Here is a 17513-nt window from a genome sequence, read left to right as displayed (position 1 = left end):
CTCCAGCCTGGACGACAGAGCGAGACTTCATCTCAAAACTATAACCCAACTATTTGTAGATCTTCATATATAGGAGTAATTTCCATCTAAGGGCCTTTTTATGTCTACTATTTCTTCTACTTGGAAAGCTTTCTCTTCTCTCTCTCCTCTTCCTAATTCATTCCCCTGACTAACCCTCTTTTACTTTTGATATCAATTTGGATATCACTTCCTCCAGGAAGACCTCTCTATGCCCCTCTCTGGGGGGTTAATTATTCCTCCTCACTGCTCCAATAATGCCTGATGCTTCTCTAGCTTAACAGCTTCCATTCTTCATTATAGTGACCTTTAATGGCTGTACCTGCCTATTCTCCACTAAACTGTTGGCTTCTTTAGGGCAAGGACAACCTTATCCATCTTTCTATCCCAGTTCTTAATATACTTCTATGATTTACTGACCTACCAGCTGATTCTTACTGAATACCAACCATGCCAGGAACTATACATGGGCAAATAGTGTGTGCTCAATAAATGGTTGAAAGCAAGGAATGAATGAAGTTATGTCACTTTCTAAGTTGAACAAATTAAAATATGTTGACATATCAAATGACTGAAACATGCAAATGAATATAAAACCAATTCACATTTTTCCTGGTTATATTTTCTAAAGTGAGGCGGCATGCAAATCATGGTAGGTACCAATGCAAGATACTCACACTACATCACCTGCATAATGTCGAATTCGAAAATCTCGATCAAACTCCAGAATTTTGTCTGAGGCACACAGCTAAGAAATCAAGAAGGAGATTATTTTGAAAACAGACACTTTTGCTTTCCTAAAAATATATTCCAACTTAATATGAAATGATGATAATATCACAAATTATGATATCACATTGTGTGGGGCTTAATTTAAAAATATGGCTTATGTATTAAATAGTAAAGACTGAACTTTCAGGAGTCAGGGGCTAGGGGAGGGATAGCATTAGGAAAAATATCTAATGTAGATGACAGGTTGAAGGGTGCAGCAAAACACCATGGCACATGTATACCCATGTAACAAACCTGCACATTCTGCACATGTAAGTATAATAAAAAAGAAAGAGAAAGAAACAAAGAAGCAAAGAAAGAAAGGAGGGAGGAAGAGAGGGAAGGGGGGAGGGAGGGGAAAAATATAAAAAACAAGACTGAACTTTCACTAGAAATCCACACAGCTAGGCTACATTTCCTAACCACTCTTACAGATGAATATGACCAAGTAACCAAGTTCTGGACAATGGAAGTAAAGTGTGGTTGTTCTAGGCCCAAACTGGTAAAAAGTGAATGATCCCCCTCTGTGCTTTCTTCTCACAGTAGCTAGATGCAGAGGATAGTCCCTAAGGCATGGAATAGTCAGAAGATAGAAGTTTGGGTCCCTGAGAGAGACACAGACTTACTTCTACTATCTTATGACACTTTTATCTTGGCTACAGGCTGGCACAATGGCTTAGGCCTATAATCCCAGCACTTTGGGAGGCTGAGGTGGGCAGATCGCTTAAGCCCAGTAGTTCAAGACCAGCTTGGACAACATGGTGAAACCCCATCTCTACTAAAAATACCAAATTTAGTCAGGCATGGTTGTGTGCATCTGTAGTCCCAGCTACTAGAGAGGCTGAGATGGGAGAATCACCTTCCACCTGAGCGTGGAAGGCAGAGACTGCAGTGAGCCAACATCGGGGCACTGCACTCCAGCCTGGGTGACAGAGCAAGACCCTTTCTCAAAAACAAAATGAAACCAAACAAAATTAAGCTACTATCTTCATGTAGCCCAGCCTACCCTGACTGATACAGTTTCTTTCTCCTTCGAGGTCCACTTAAGCAGGACCGTACTGAAGACTGACAAACTGTTAGGCACACACATCTTATTCAGTCCTCACTGCTGACATCTAAGGTATAACGATCTCTCTTGAAACTGAGGCTCAAAGAGGTTAGGCGATTGGCCCAAGATCACATAGCTAAGTGGTACTGGGAAGGACTCCTGGAATCCAATGTAACATTTGTTCTCTCTTATGTACACAGAGGCCTGGCTCATCTGTCTGCTAAGCTGAGACTCCAGTTAGGTCTATTGCTTCATAGAAGATAAACCTTCTACAGCTCTTTCTCACTGAAGAGAAACAGTTTATGGAAAGGCAGTTTTTATATGGCTGTGGAGGTCTCTATGACTTTCTACAACCTTTCTTGTTACAGAAGCACCTAGACTTTGTCTGTCCTCTGAAGAATCACTTGGAATCTTACAGTTTCTTTAGCAGACATCTAAGAGTCCACAAAAGTTTTCCCGGGAAATATACAAAAATCACTTAGGTTCTAAGGTTTGAGAACAAATCATCTCAACCTGAAGGGTGTGTTCGATTAATTTGACAAGTGAATAATTATAGGAAATTAGAGTCAGACCTCCAAGGTTCAAACCTTGGCTCTACCATCTACTCACTCTGACTTGTTTAATAATTACTTATCTCAGAGAGTTGTTCTGAGGACTAAATGAACTATGGAGGACAAAGCATCTACCATACAGAGAAGTCTCCAAAATACTTAATTCCCCTTTCCTGCTCTCTCTCTCTGATTAACCCCTTTTACAAAACCTTTTTCTTCATAAAACCTCTCAAGGAAAAGGACCCAAGAGATGTCTACACTAAAGGAACATTCTTACATTTGAATGCTGTAAAGTCACAACTGATTGAACACAAAAGGTTTCAGATTTTTCTTTACTTTTTTTGGTAATAACAGTCATGTATTTATCGTTTAATTTTTTATATTAATAATAGTTTAAATAATAATTTTATGCCTGTCTCTCCATAGTAACTTTGATGTGGAAGAAACAATGTAGTCCCTAAATGAAATAACTGTTACAAGATAGAAACCTCTAATTTAACATGCCAGTAAGTTTAGCTAATCAGTAACTAGTAGCAAAGGATGATATCCAGCTCAAAACATACAGTAATAGCATATGTAAGAAACAGTTCACAGTGATTAAAATATTTGATAATTTGTTCATTTCTTTCCTTCATTAGGTAAAATTCCCAAAGAAGAACACATTTTAAAAATCTCTATCTCAAAGAAATAACAGGTATTCAAAATGGAAAACAAAAGTCAAATAATTTCTGTTCACTGATAACTTGATCTAATACCTAGAAAACCCTTAAGACTCTTCCAAAAGACTCCAAGATTTGATAAGCAACTTCAGTAAAGTTTCAGGATATAAAATCAATGTACAAAAATGAGTAAGTATTTCTATACACCACCAATAACATTGAAGCTGAAAACCAAATCAAGAATCCAATCCCATTTACGATATTCACACATACACACAAAAGAAAACCCTAGGAACACATTTAAACAGGGAAGTGAAAGATCTGTACAAGGAGAACTACAAAACATGGATTAAAGAAGTCATAGATTACACACAAAAAATGGAAAAACATACAATGCTCATGGATTGGAAGAATCAATGTCATTAAAATGCCCGTACTGCCCAAAGCAATCTACAAATTCAATGCAATTCCTATCAAATTACCAATGTCATTTTTCACAGAATTAGAAAAACAATCCTAAAATTCACACAGAACCAAAAAAGAGCCCAAGTAGCCAAAGCAATTATAAGCAAAATGAACAAAACTAGAAGCATCATATTACCCTGACTTAAAAGTTATACTATAAGGCTACTGTAACCAAGACAGCATGGTACTGGTAAAAAAAGAAAAAAAAAAAAAAAAAAAGATATATAGATCAATGGACCACAACAGAGAGCCCAGAAATAAAGCTGTATTCCTATAATCAACTGATCTTTAACAAAGCTGACAAAAATAAACCACGGAGAAAGGATACTGTATTCACTAAGTGGTACTGGGAAAAATAGCTAGCCATATGCCAAAGAATGAAATTGGACCCTGTCTCACACCATACACAAAAAATAAGATGAATTAAAGACTTAAATGTAAAATCTGAAGCTATAAAAATTCTAGAGGAAAACCTAGGAAAATTTGTCTGGACATTGGCATAGGCAAAGAATTTATGACTAAGACCTCAAAAACAAATGCAACAAAAACAACTGAGACTTAATTAAACTAAAAAGTTTCTGCACAGCAAAAGAAATAACCAACAGGGTAAACACACAACCTACATAATGGTAGAAAATATTTGTAAATTATGTCTACAACAAAGGACTAATATTCAGAATCTACATGGAACTCAAATACCTAAATAACAACAACAAAAAAAATCACATAATCCCATTAAAAAGCAGGCAAAGAACATGAACAGGTATTTTTCAAAAGAAGACATATGAACAGCCAACAAATATATGAAAACATGTTCAACATCACTAATTATCAGAGAAATACAAATTAAAACCATAATAAGACATCATTTTATACCAGTCAGAATGGCTATTATTAAAAATATCAAAAACAGATGGCACGGATGCGGAGAAAAGGAAATGTAAACATTTCTTTTACATGGTACTACCATTTGACCTAGCAATTCTACTACTAGGTATAACAAAAAGACATCTGTACTCATATGTTTACCACAACATCATTCACAATAGCAAAGTCATAGAATCAATCTAAGTGTCTATCAACAAATGACTGGAGAGAAAGAAAATGTGATATACATATATATAATGAATACTATGCAGTCATAAAAAATAATGAAATCATGTCCTTTGCAGTGACAGGGATGGAGGTGGAGGCCATTATTCTAGGTGAAGTAATGTATGTCTTCGTTTGTAAGTGGTAGCTAAACAATGGGTATGCATGAACATAAAGACAGAAATAAGACACTGGGGACTCCAAAAGCAGGGGAGTGGGGGTTGAAAAATTACATGTTGGGTACAATGTTCACTATTTGGGTGATAGGTATGCTATCACCTCTAGCATACCTATCACCCAAAGCTTACTATCATGCAGTATGAAATATATCCACGCAACAAACCTGAACACGTGCCCCCGCCAGATCTAAAGTAATATAAACAAACAAACAAATAATCACTATCTCAGTACTTGTCATGGGGATACCAAAAGAAAGAGCTATTTGGTTTGAAAGTTGGGAAACCTGGGCTCCCACAAGTTTGAAAAAGGAAAAAAAAAAAAAAACACCTCTCCACAGATAAAGTACTGTTTAGCATTTCACGTCAAATCAGCACCAAATGCTTAAAAGTAATATGTATAGTTACTCTTAAGAATGACATGGCTGGGCATGGTGGCTCATGCCTGTAATCCCAGCACTTGAGGAGGCAGAGGTGGGCAGACGACCTGAGGTCAGGAGTTCAAGACCAGCCTGATCAACATGGTGAAACTCCATCTCTACAAAAATATAAAAATTAGCCGGGCATGATGGCGGATGCCTGTATTCCCAGCTACTCAGGAGGTTGAGGCAGGAGAATGGCTTGAATCTAGGAGGTGGAGGTTGCAGTGAGCCAAGAACACACCATTGCACTCCAGCCTAGGTGACAGAGTAAGATTCCATCTCAAACAAACAAACAAACAAACAAACAAAAAAACAAACAAAAAAACCTGAATGATATTATATTTCAAAATATTTGGTTGACGCATTTAATTCATGTATATAAATGGCCAAGGTAGAAGATATCAAAATGAGGTGGATTTGATTTCTCATGTGAGACTCCTAGCTAATTTAAATAAAATTTATTTGATATGATTGTGAACAATTCAAGTTTACAAACACTAACTGAGTGTCTACCATCTGGCAGGCACAGTGCTAGGTGAGTCTCCAAAACCTGAGCTGTGATTATAAACGGCATTTATAAATTATCCCTCAAAAATAGGACGTTTGCCCACGTAATCATGCCATCCTTAAAAGTATTACTGTGAATTATTTAGGTGAATTCTAACTGCAATGCTCTGTCCCCAGCACCTAGGATTGTACCTGGAAGATGAGAGGCACTTATTAGGTATTTGTGGTGCAAATGGGGAATGACTGAAGGAGTACCTGTAACCCAGAACCTTAATATGAAAGAGCAGACTGTCGTATCTGAAAGCCAACTTGTAGCAGGGTTACAATCAATCCTCAGTAACAAACTATCGGGAATATTTTAGAAAAAACTGGCCTTAAATAAATATCAGCTAGTAATCTATTTCTTGGTTATTTGGGCTTTAGCTAGTTAATTGTGGAATTTCCCTGTTCTGATTACATAATTTCAAAGAAGATGAAGTTAGAAAATAGACTTTATTCATGCTAAAAAATGGCAATGTGTTATAGATTTATACAGAACTGCGGAGAGGCAGAAATGTTTGCCCCCTTTTTCTATGGATGTGAAGGAGCAGGGCCTGTTTTCCCTTTAGCTAGTGGTTGCTAGACAAGACCATGTGTAGAGAAGTCTCAGGGGCAGTGATGATGTGCTCCTCTTCTAACACAAATTTCTTGAACAAATCCTAATGGCAAACATATTCCATGCGAATATGTCCATATCAGCACAAAGGTCTGATAATCACAATTGCCACCAATTACTATGGAGAGTTAAAAGGATAGCCATTTATTTAATGAATAAGTTTCTCTGTAATAACCAGAATTACAACTAGAATCTCTTTGTTTTCAAGAAAGTCATACAGTCTGAAGAAGTATGGCAGAGCACACAACACATTTTGTTACTGAGGATTACAGTAAAAAGTCAAGGACAAAAGCTATTTTCCACGCCAGAATTATCAGATGCAGAAGTAAAATTCTAGCACATGCACAAGGACTCTGAATCTATTGGTTATAAATGACATCATGCTTTCTAAAGAATCATGATCATTTTTGCCATTTCTACCAAATTGTATAGTCTGGAGCTCCCTCTCCTGGATTAACATGATTTTATCAATTTCTTCATACTACAAACCAGAGAGGCATTTATCCACAGCAATGTATCATTTAATGGAGGTTTGTGACTTTTCTCTTATTTAAGGGTACATTCTTTTAGCCCAACATATAAAGTCATTTAACTCCATCAAACAATAAGAAGAATTTCACAGATAAAAGGGAGAAGAAGGTGTCATTAAACACATTACCTTTCGGCTGGAAAAATGACCATGTTTGCCCAATTTGCTGTTAAGTGCTTCAAGGAACATTTCATCAGTGACTTTGCCAACATTCATGCAAGCGTCATCGAGGATTGCAATGATGCCTTTGTGCTGTTGCTCCACAAGATCAACAATGATCTGATTGTTGAAGTAGTCAATCTGTAGGACACAGCAAAGAGGCAATTCTGAAGAGAACAGTGACCAGGCCAGGTCAAACCTTGATGCTCCTATTTGTATCAGGAGATTAGGTAAAACTACTTTGGTATCAAATGTGTGAATAACATTAAAGAAGTCTTACATTAAAATGAGTACACATTCTAACAGAGGTTTATTTTTAAATTTCTTTGTTAACTTTCTATCATGAAACACATTGTCTGAGATTAGTATAGCCCAAGGCAAAAATAATAAGGTAGACACCATTTCTCCCATTACGAACTCATTTTAATCCTGCCTCCAGATCCCACACCCAACCCTACCCCTTCATACCAATCTGCCTGCCATTAACCATAAGGTCCGCCTTCCACAAAGGGCCAACAAATAACCTTAAAATACTATCTGATATACTACTTGATAATAAAGTTAAGGTATGACACAGAAATTGCATTTTAGTTATATGACTCTGCATGACTAAAATCCAAAAGAGCATTTCTTTCTGTTTCCCCAAAGTTAAAAGCTTACTCAAAAATTCTACTGAACTGTGATATTTTTCTAGGAATAATATAAATAACGTAACTCTGAGAAATAAGTGTCTATAAAAGATAAGAAAAAGCTTTTCCTTTACTTCCATTAGCTGAATGAAGTTATAACTAACTTCTGGCTTTTCAGCAACTATATATATATACACACACACACATATATATGTACACACACACACACACACACACACAAAGGTTTGTTGAAAAATCCTCTGCCACACCCACCTGTTTATTTTGATAGCCTGCAATACACCTATCACCACACACAGAGGGCACACACAGGTCCAACATCACAAAGAGGGGCAGCTTATTATCACACAGTTTAATCTTGTGTGTTGCTATGTCCCATCTTATGCAGGAGTTACCTAAACTGAGCATTGTCTCCATTACCTTCTGTAAGGTCTATACACTCATAATAGACCACTAAAGTGACTCATGTATTGCCATATCATGCTTTAAAATCCATGAATTTATGCCAGTTATTTGTACCTGGCTTTTAGCTCCATTTCTAGTCTTGTATGTTCTCTTCTGTATTTTATGGACTGAAACCTGCAAAGTGGGTAGTTTTTACTTTTTTTTTTTTTTTTATACTTTTCTGATTTGTCTAAATTAAAGCTTCTCAATTAGGGGGACTTTTGCCCACCAGGGAACATCTGGCAATGTCAGGAGACAATTCCAGTCAAAATGGGGTAGGGGTGCTACTGGCATTTGGTGAGTAGAGGTCAGAGATGCTGCTAAATATCCTACAATGCACGGAACAGCCTCCACAACAAAGAATTTTAGTAGTACTGAGGTGAAGCACAGCAGGTCTAAATATTTACTTTCTTTATGGGTATTTATTACATTTCTAATTAGGGAGAAAAGTTATTTCCATCTTTGGAAAAAATCCTAAAAATACTCAAACAGCAGTAGCTCTATATTAATAGCTGACATCTTAGCCTTTGGGGCTGTGAAACTAAAGACCAAGTCTTTTGTCCCAGGGACTAAAGCATGACCTTCCCTAAAATTCCAATTATATTACAAAAAGCTGCTGGTCTTTGCTGAAGATTCTGGTAACTTTTAGTTTGTAAGTTTAATACTGCTTCAAACATTGCTTAAACCAGTGGTTTTCCAACTAAATTACTCCAGCAACTTGGCATTCCCATGAGGTTTCCTAAGGGATACAGGGAGCCAGAAGAACTGTGATGGGGTAGCTTAGGGACATGAGGCTCTGGCCTCTCATTCCCACTACAAATACAACAGCTTTGTGCTTGAGTGTCAGGTTCTCAATAGCTAAAATGATTTGCAAACTACAGCATCAAAAGCTTGCAAAAGTGAATGTATCAGAGAGATAACTAGATACTATAAACCTCCTGGTGGAAGTTCACAGTCTATGAAATGGGCTGTGGAAAAAAACTCATCCTGAATCCAGTCAAGACTCTAGATCTAACAGACAATATACAGGACATACAAGAAACAGAGAAACTTATTAAATGGCACCTGAGGAATGCAATTAGCAAAATCCAGACTGTGGGAAGCTCCACAGAACAAATGACTCATTCTCTTCAACACAAGGTTGCAAAGAGAGATCATTCTTTTCAACAAAAGATTGCAAAGAAAAAAGGAAAGATGAAGGAGAAAAATCTACAGATATTCAAGAGACCTATCAATCAATCACAATGTAAGACACTTATTTGGATCCAAATTCAAACTGCAAAACAACTAGAAGACAACTAAGGAAATATGAAATATGAATACTGACTGGATATTTTATGACATTAAGGAATTTTTGTTAATGTTTTAGATGTGATAATGGTATTATGATTATGGTTTTTGTAAAACTCTATCTTTTAGAGAAATATATGGAAATATTTACTGAATAGATATCCAACTGAATAGATGAAATAATGTGATATCTGAAATTTGCTTCAAAATAATCTGGGAGCAGGTGGGTATGGTACAGATGACATAAGACTGGCAATTTACTGGTAAGTGTTAAAGCTAGGTGATGGGTATATAGGGCTTACTGTACAATAGCCTCTCTTTTTAATGTGTGTTTAAAATATTCCATAATAAAATATCTTTTAAAAAGAATCACTATGTTTAGAAGTTTGGGGTTTTACCCAGAATAGAAATTTTAATCGTGGGGGGTTCTGGCATATAGTAACTGTTATCTTGGGGTTAGGCTTCTGCTCCCTCTAGGACAAATATTTCTTTGTTTATTTAGCTAAAAGTTTTTACATTTTAGGATTCTTGATTCTTTTTGAGATGTTTGGATTAGTCTACTGCAATATTTACCCTGTTGTCAATTATGCCTGTGAAATTTGATATTCTGATTGTTAAAGGATATTTTTAACTAGTACCTTGGAATCACATCTGAATAACAAGTTTCATGATTACATTTCCTTTAAAAATCCAAGCTTCAGTTATACTGTATATTATTCAACAGATTCATTCTTAGAAAGCTTCATGTAAACTTAATTGAATTGAATTACATTTTAATTGTATTATGAGAGCTCACTATTTAAATCAAACTATAGATAATTCTTATATAAAGTAATTCTTTAGTTTATTTGTAAATAGGTAAAATTTATGTCAATATACTTGAGCAACATTTTTATGATATTCTAATGTTTAACACATGATGGAGGGCAAAGATACAATTTAAGGCAGAAAAGCTATTTTTTATATCATTGTCTCTTTATTTCAGAATGAGAGGAAATAGAAAATAGGAAGGTAGAAAGGAAGATAAGTCATTTAAATAAAGTATTTCAAATAATTTTTTGCTGATATTATGTTGGATAACAAAAATCAAATATTGGCTTTATTTTAATTCTCTGGCAAGAGGATGAACAATTTTATAAACTCAAACTATAGAAACTCAAAAGTTTTTGTGTTTTTCAAGTTTATTCTCAAAATTGCTTAAAAATACAAACTTATAAGAAAAATAACTATGTCTCATTTTCTATCATAAGCAGGAGGTCTAATCACAGGAAATTTAAAAACCAAATAAGTCACACCTTTTAGCTATGAACTCTGTGGTTTTCACCCTGAACCCATTATACTTTCCAGATACACCTTATCAGATTAGTTTGTCTCCGACAAATACAAAAATTCACCAAGATTCATAAGAGTAGAGGTGATGATCAAAGTGTAATACATAAGAACGGAAGTGTAATGCACAAGAATGTAATGGAGATGAAAGTAACACAAGTGTTTTAATGCGCAGGTTTCAGAGAATATGAACAACATTAACTGAAGACAATAAAATACCATATAGTTTACAAAGTAGAAGTGGAGTAAAAGGGGAAGAAAAAATTAGATTCTGAAGCAAAGTGCAGTCAATTTAAGTTAAAGCTTAATTAAGTATGCTAAACTCTAGTAGACAGATATGAACCTGAAAGCCCATGCAGTATCAGCCATAAAGTGAAAACAGGTTTACCAGTTCTAACTCAGGATGTGCTGGGCACCAACAAGGAAGTCTATTAAATTATAGCAATCCTACCTAAAAACCATGAATTTAATTGTATTTACATATCCCAAAATGGAAAGCTAAGGTTCAGAGGTTTCAAATACCCACAAAAGATCAAGAAATACCTAAAATGGGATTTGACGTTATCAATACTATGTGAAACACACAAAGGCATATCCTGTGAGAGTTCACTCACATGTTTCCAGGGGATCCCTTCCCGCTGGTATTCCTCTTGTTCTTGCTTCAGAACCAGCTGAATAAATAGCTGCTGCAGTTTCTCATTGCAGTAATTGATGCAGAATTGTTCAAAACTACAAGAAAAGGAATAAATTAGTTTTCAACAAATAGATAACAAGCCACAGGGTTTTAAGTATCTTTTCCAATTTACCTGTTGTTGTCAAAGATTTCAAAGCCATAGATATCCAAGACACCAATAACAGTGTTTTTCCCATGGATTGTGGTGTCATAGTTCTTGACCTCAATAACATCATTGATGCGAGTCACAATCCAACAAAAAAGGCGCTCATATATTGCCTGCAAGGAAAATAGCATTATGAATGCTTGCCCATTTGGGAATGAGTCCTCTGTCAGAATTTGTGATCAGTTTTAAATTCCTGTCCTACCTTTTCACTGTTTAGCATAGCCTCAGCAGAACAATTCAAAATGTAGACTGTCCATAAAACAACAACAACAAAAACTACTAAATAGCTTGTATTTTTAAAAGATTATTACTGGTCATAACACTAATTCCAATGACACTCTCCAGCCATGTTTCCCTGCCCAGGTCAATCAATACTTTGCCTGATCCCTGGAATAAGCCAGTTCATTGCTTTATTGTTAATTTAATCAACTATAAAGCGTTGAGAGCTGGTGAGTTAATATCTATGATTCAATAAAGCTAAATGAATTCTAGAAGTATAAATATTTATTTCTAATGCTAAATGGAGATCTGAGCCAAAGATTATGGGTTGAAATTCCTTGAGAATCAACCACACATCCAATGCACAAGAACACACACACCAAACCACACATGGACAAAGGTGCCACGTGCTAACATATACTCACATCCCGATACACATCTGTTCTGCAATGTCAAATTGTTAGAAAACCTTCCAGCTACCCACTCTCTTCACCCATATCCATTACCTCCATTCTTCACCTTCCCTTTACTTTTCAATACACTCCAGTCTCCACTTACATCCTATTACTCCATTGAAATAGCTCACCAAAGACTCACAGCCCCTCTACATAGACACTTTCTTGTACCTCATATAGACATCTCACTCTGTCGCTCAGCATCACTTAACCTAGGTTTCCACTGCCTTCTTGGAACACTCTTCTCTCTGGATTTGGGCTAACAGTCTTTCTAAATTTTACTCTTTGTTCACTGGATGTTCCTTTCTAGTGACCTTTGGTAGAGTCTCCTCCTCTACCTGACTTTTAAAAGTTAGAGTTCTTCCTGGTCCTCTTCTCTTCATTCTCTAGCACCTTCTAAATAATCTCAACCAGTATTAAATAATACAAATATAATATGACTCCTAAAAGTATTATCCCAACCCAGACCCAGAGAATAGTCTCTGAGCTCCTGACTCACAGAGTGTACCTGACTCTGACTCTTCAATGTCTCACAGTCATCTCATACTCAAAGGACTTCTGATCTTTCATCCTCCAACAACTTTTCTTATCCTTCTCTTAGCCACAAATAAATAGCACCACTTAGAAATTCACTTATTTATTCAACAAATATTTGAATATTTACTATATATAGTTTGTTAGAGATACAGGTCTAGGCAAACACAAACATGGTCTCAATCTCCAAGAAATTTAGGGAATAGAGTGAAGGAAAAAAGCTATTCTGTCTCTCTCATTTGCCCCTCACCTCACAGACACACATCTACACTAAAGGAGAGGTACATGGGATCTTAGGGGAATTTAATCTATGCAGTGCTCAGGGAGGCTAGGGAAGGCTTCTCTGGGAAATGGATGCTTGACTTGAGATCAGAAGGATGAATAAGAGGTAACTAGGCAAGAGAGGAGAGAGGAGCAGTCCAAGCAGAGGGACCAGATGTATACAGGCCCTGTGACTGGAAAGAGAAAGGGATCAGGATAATCTGTGAGGACTGAGAGATGACTAATGGGATGAAGAAAGGGAGGGGGATATGGTATGAATTGAGGTGGGAGAGGCAGGCTGGAGCCAGACCATGTTAAAGTATTATCCTTGCTTTTCTCATTCCCCATGCAATAGGTCCTATGAATTTTATTTTTTCAACATAGTCCATCTCAAATCCCCCTCCTCTCCCCATTTGTACTTCCACCCTTCTGGTCCAAGCTGCCCTCATCTCTTTCCTGGATGAAAAAAATATTCCCTTAGTTGGCCTCTTTGCTTCCATTCTTACTCTAGCCTCCATAACATTCTTCATACTAAGGCCACAGTGATCATTTAAAAAATGCAAACTTGCCTGGTATGGTGGCTCATGCCTGCAATCCTAACATTTTGGGAGGCTGAGGTGGGCAGATCACCTGAGGTCAGGAGTTTGAGACCAGCCTGACCAACATGATGAGACCCTGTTTCTACTAAAAATACAAAAATCAGCCAGGCATGGTGGTGGGTGCCTGTAATCCCAGCTACTCAGGAGGTTGAGGCGGGAGAACTGCTTGAACCTGGGAGGTGGAGGTTGCAGTGAGCTAAGATTGTACCACTGCAGTTAGCCTGCGCGACTAAGGGAAAAAAAAAAAAGCAAACTTGATGTCATTGCCCTTCCTTAAAATCTTCCCTATTGCTTTCCACTGAACTTGGGAAAAATTCATATTATCCCAAGATTAAAAACCAAGGCTAAGACTTACAAATGTAAACAATAGAATAGACAGCAATCTAATCAACCAGCAAAACAAGTTAGATGTGAGAAAATACAACACTTGCCACACAGACAATAAACAAAGGGTTAAAGTTTATGATATATTAAGAACACTTGAAAATTGACAATAAAAAGAGAATAGCTCCAAAGAAAAATATACAAAAGATATACTGAGGCAATTCTTAGACTATGCCTTACACTCTACAAAAATATTATATGCTCAAATATACTAGTAATGACATTAACAATGAAATATTACTGTGCAGCCATAAGATCAGTAAATTTAAAGTTTAAAATACGTATATAGCCAGGCACCATGGCTCACGCCTATAATCCCAGAACTTTGGGGGGCCGATGCAGGTAGATTGCTGAGGTCAGAAGTTTGAGACCAGCCTGATCAACATGGTGAAACCCTGTCTCTACTAAAAATACAAAAAATTAGCTGGGCATGGTGGCACACTCCTGTAATCCCAGCTACTTGGAAGGCTGAGGCAGAAGAATCATTTGAACTGGGAGATGGAGGTTGCAGTGAGCTGAGATCATGCCACTGCACTCCAGCCTGGATGACAGAGCAAGCCTCCATCTCAAAACATAAAAATAAAATAAGTATACCCTTTGACCTGAGAAGTTCACTCCTGGGAATCCATCCAATTGAAATAAAAACACTACTATGTAAGCATAGATGTACAAAGACATGCAGCATTGTTTGCAGTGGCAAAAAAGGGAAGTAAAGTGGATGATTTAAGAGGAAGATGGCTAAATGAATTGCGGTGCTATCACTGCAGGCTTGGTGCACAGACCTGGAGGACATTATGCTAAGTGAAATAAGCCAGGCACAAAAGGACAGATATTGTGTAATCTCACCTATATGGAATCTGAAAAAGTCAAACTCATAGAAGCAGAGAATAGAATGGTGATTATCAGAGGCTAGAGGAGGGGGGTGGATGGAGAAAGTGTGAGACATTGGTCAAAGGGTAACGTTTCAGATAGGAAGAATAATTTCTGGTGATTCATTGCAAAGCATGGTGACTGTTGTTAATAACAATATTAATAATATTGTTTCAAATTGCTAAGAGTGGATTTTAAATGTTCTCACCACAAATAAATGATGAGTAGGTGAAGTAAGAGGTATGCTAATTAGCCTGATCTAATCATTCCACAATGTGTACATGTCCTGAAATATTCCATTGTACCCATAAACACATACAACTATTATCTGTCAATTAAAAATAAGTAAAACTTAAAAAAAAAGAATGGATCAGAGCCCAGTCAGCTGACTCTGGTGAAGCATTACTGAGTGAGAGAAGCAGCACAGGAGGCCATGAAAGGGGCCGTGCACACGAGGCCCTCACGAGTGCCGCCCCCAGTCAGCTCCCACTCTTCTCAGAACCTTTTCTGGCAGTGATGCTTACATCTGGGAGTTTTATTGAGACTTCGATGGCCCAAAAATATCATTATGGTTTCTAAAAGCCTTAACCCTCTTTTAAGAATGTCTGAATACATCCTCACAGGATTTCACTCAAACTGCAACTGCAGTCGACACCAGGCGACAGAGGGTCGGTTATACTCTCACCTTGGCGAAGGCATCTCTGCCGTAACTGGCCTCTTGTTCCGTGTGCTGCTTGTCGATGATGTCACGGCCTGTGGCCACGGTCCGGTAAAGAAGGGCTTTCTCAACCATGTCTGTCTTAGTGGAGAGCAATTCTGCTATGATAGATACTACTTTCCCATTCTCAATAAGAGGCGTGTCACCATCTACTACAAATTGTAAATTTCCCTGTATCAAAAGTGAAAAAAAAAATAACACACTAGAGACATTATGTCAAGGATATATTTGCCAATGTAAAATGTAATTCAAGTGACCTTGTTTCTACCTATTTTCTTAAATACATTATACATCTCAATATATAAAAACAGAGTGCTTCATCTACTTTTTCTCCTTCTCCAGACATTCATCTATCTTTTCACTTTCAGTGTATGTTTTTGATAGATAGAAGTTTTACATTTTTAAGTACTCAAATCTATGAGTCTTTTGCCTTAGGTGTCTCTTTCTTTGGTGTCAGCTTAGACCATTCCTACTCCAAATGGTTTATGAGCATTTGATGTTTTCTTCTAATGCTCTTATAGTTATTTTTTCTTAAACTTTTTAATCCATCCACAATTTATTTTGGTATATGATGTCAAGTAAGAATCTAACTTTATTTTTTACATGGTTAGTTGCTCCAACAGGATTTATTGAACAGTCTAGCTTTTTCTGATTTGAAATGTCACCTTTTTTTTTTTTGAGAAAGGGTCTGTCACCAAGGCTGGAATGCAGTGGTGCATCACAGCTCACTGCAGCTTCAATGTCCCAGGCTCAAGAGATCCTTCCACCCCAGCCCCTCTAAATAGCTGGGACTACAGATGTGTTCCACCATGCTCGGCTAATTTTTGTATTTTTTTATAGATGGGGTTTTGCCATGTTGTGCAGGCTGGTCTTGAATTTCTGGGCTCAAGCAATTGGTTCACCTCAAACCTTCCAGAGTGCTGGGATAACAGGTGTGAGCAACCCTGTCCAGCTGAAATGTCACCTTTTTAATATGCTAAATTTCCTCAAGTGTTTGAGTCTATTTGTATTCCACTCATTCAATAAGCAATAAATACTGATTAACCATCTACCAAATGTCCAGCACATTAACCAATCAGTTGATGAATCTGTCGATCTGGTGCTGAATATGTAAAAAGTTGTAAAGTACTACAGCTTTTACTATCATTTCAAGTTTGGTAGAACTTGTCATGTTCCCTCTCCTCCCTCACCCTACCCTACATGATGCTTCTTTCACATATTTTATTTGATCTTTTTCCAGGTAAATTCTAGAATCAATAAGTCAACTTAAAAACAAAATAAATTCCTGTTTGGATTCTGAAAGGGATTGCTACACTGTATTTAAAAACTAATTCAAACAGATGAGACAGTTTATAATACTAAAGTCTTCCTAGTCAGGAAAGTTTATTGTTTATATTGTTATATAACATTTTTCATATAGATCCTGTACATTCCTGATTCATTTAGAGTTAAATCTTGCTATATTAAGTGAAAGGTAATTTTTATTCCAGATTTGAATCCATGCTGTCACTAATATTGTAAGAGTATATGTTCAGTGTATTTTAAATATCTCTAATGATATAAATGGTTACAAAAGATATCTGACAAAGAGTTCTTCACATCTAAGCTCAGTGTGGTACAGTGGGCAACAAGTAGCCCATGAGTCTGCCAATGTGGTCTATAGTGTTGGCTCTGGGATGAGCTGGCTGTGCCTTTGAGGCAGTCACGCCACCCATCAGGGCCAGTTCCCAACCAGTAAAATGAGACGATCAAAAATCCAGTTCTGATAACCTATGATTCTGTGTTTCAAATGCCACTAGAAATTTATACCACTAGTAGTCACATCACTGCTGAATTCTTTTATCCTTAAGATTAACCAGTTCAAAGTTTGAC

General features: G+C 36.9%; 1 protein-coding gene across 1 annotated transcript in view; it reads right to left on the bottom strand.

Annotated features, from left to right (window-relative positions):
* MYO1D (myosin ID) overlaps positions 1-17513 on the bottom strand; it is a 363423-nt gene that overhangs the window by 239803 nt on the left and 106107 nt on the right. Inside the window, exons 8-12 of the mRNA XM_003933128.4 lie at positions 15609-15812; positions 11569-11714; positions 11377-11491; positions 7023-7193; positions 696-766 (exon numbers count right to left, since the gene is read on the bottom strand). Coding sequence (XP_003933177.2) covers positions 696-766; positions 7023-7193; positions 11377-11491; positions 11569-11714; positions 15609-15812 — 707 coding nt within the window. The remainder of the gene's footprint in view (positions 1-695; positions 767-7022; positions 7194-11376; positions 11492-11568; positions 11715-15608; positions 15813-17513) is intronic.

Source organism: Saimiri boliviensis, chromosome 17, assembly GCF_048565385.1.
Source record: "Saimiri boliviensis isolate mSaiBol1 chromosome 17, mSaiBol1.pri, whole genome shotgun sequence".
In the NCBI taxonomy this organism is placed as follows: Eukaryota; Metazoa; Chordata; class Mammalia; order Primates; family Cebidae; genus Saimiri; species Saimiri boliviensis.
Note: the sequence above shows the minus strand (reverse complement) of the source record. Positions and strands in the feature narration are given on the sequence as shown.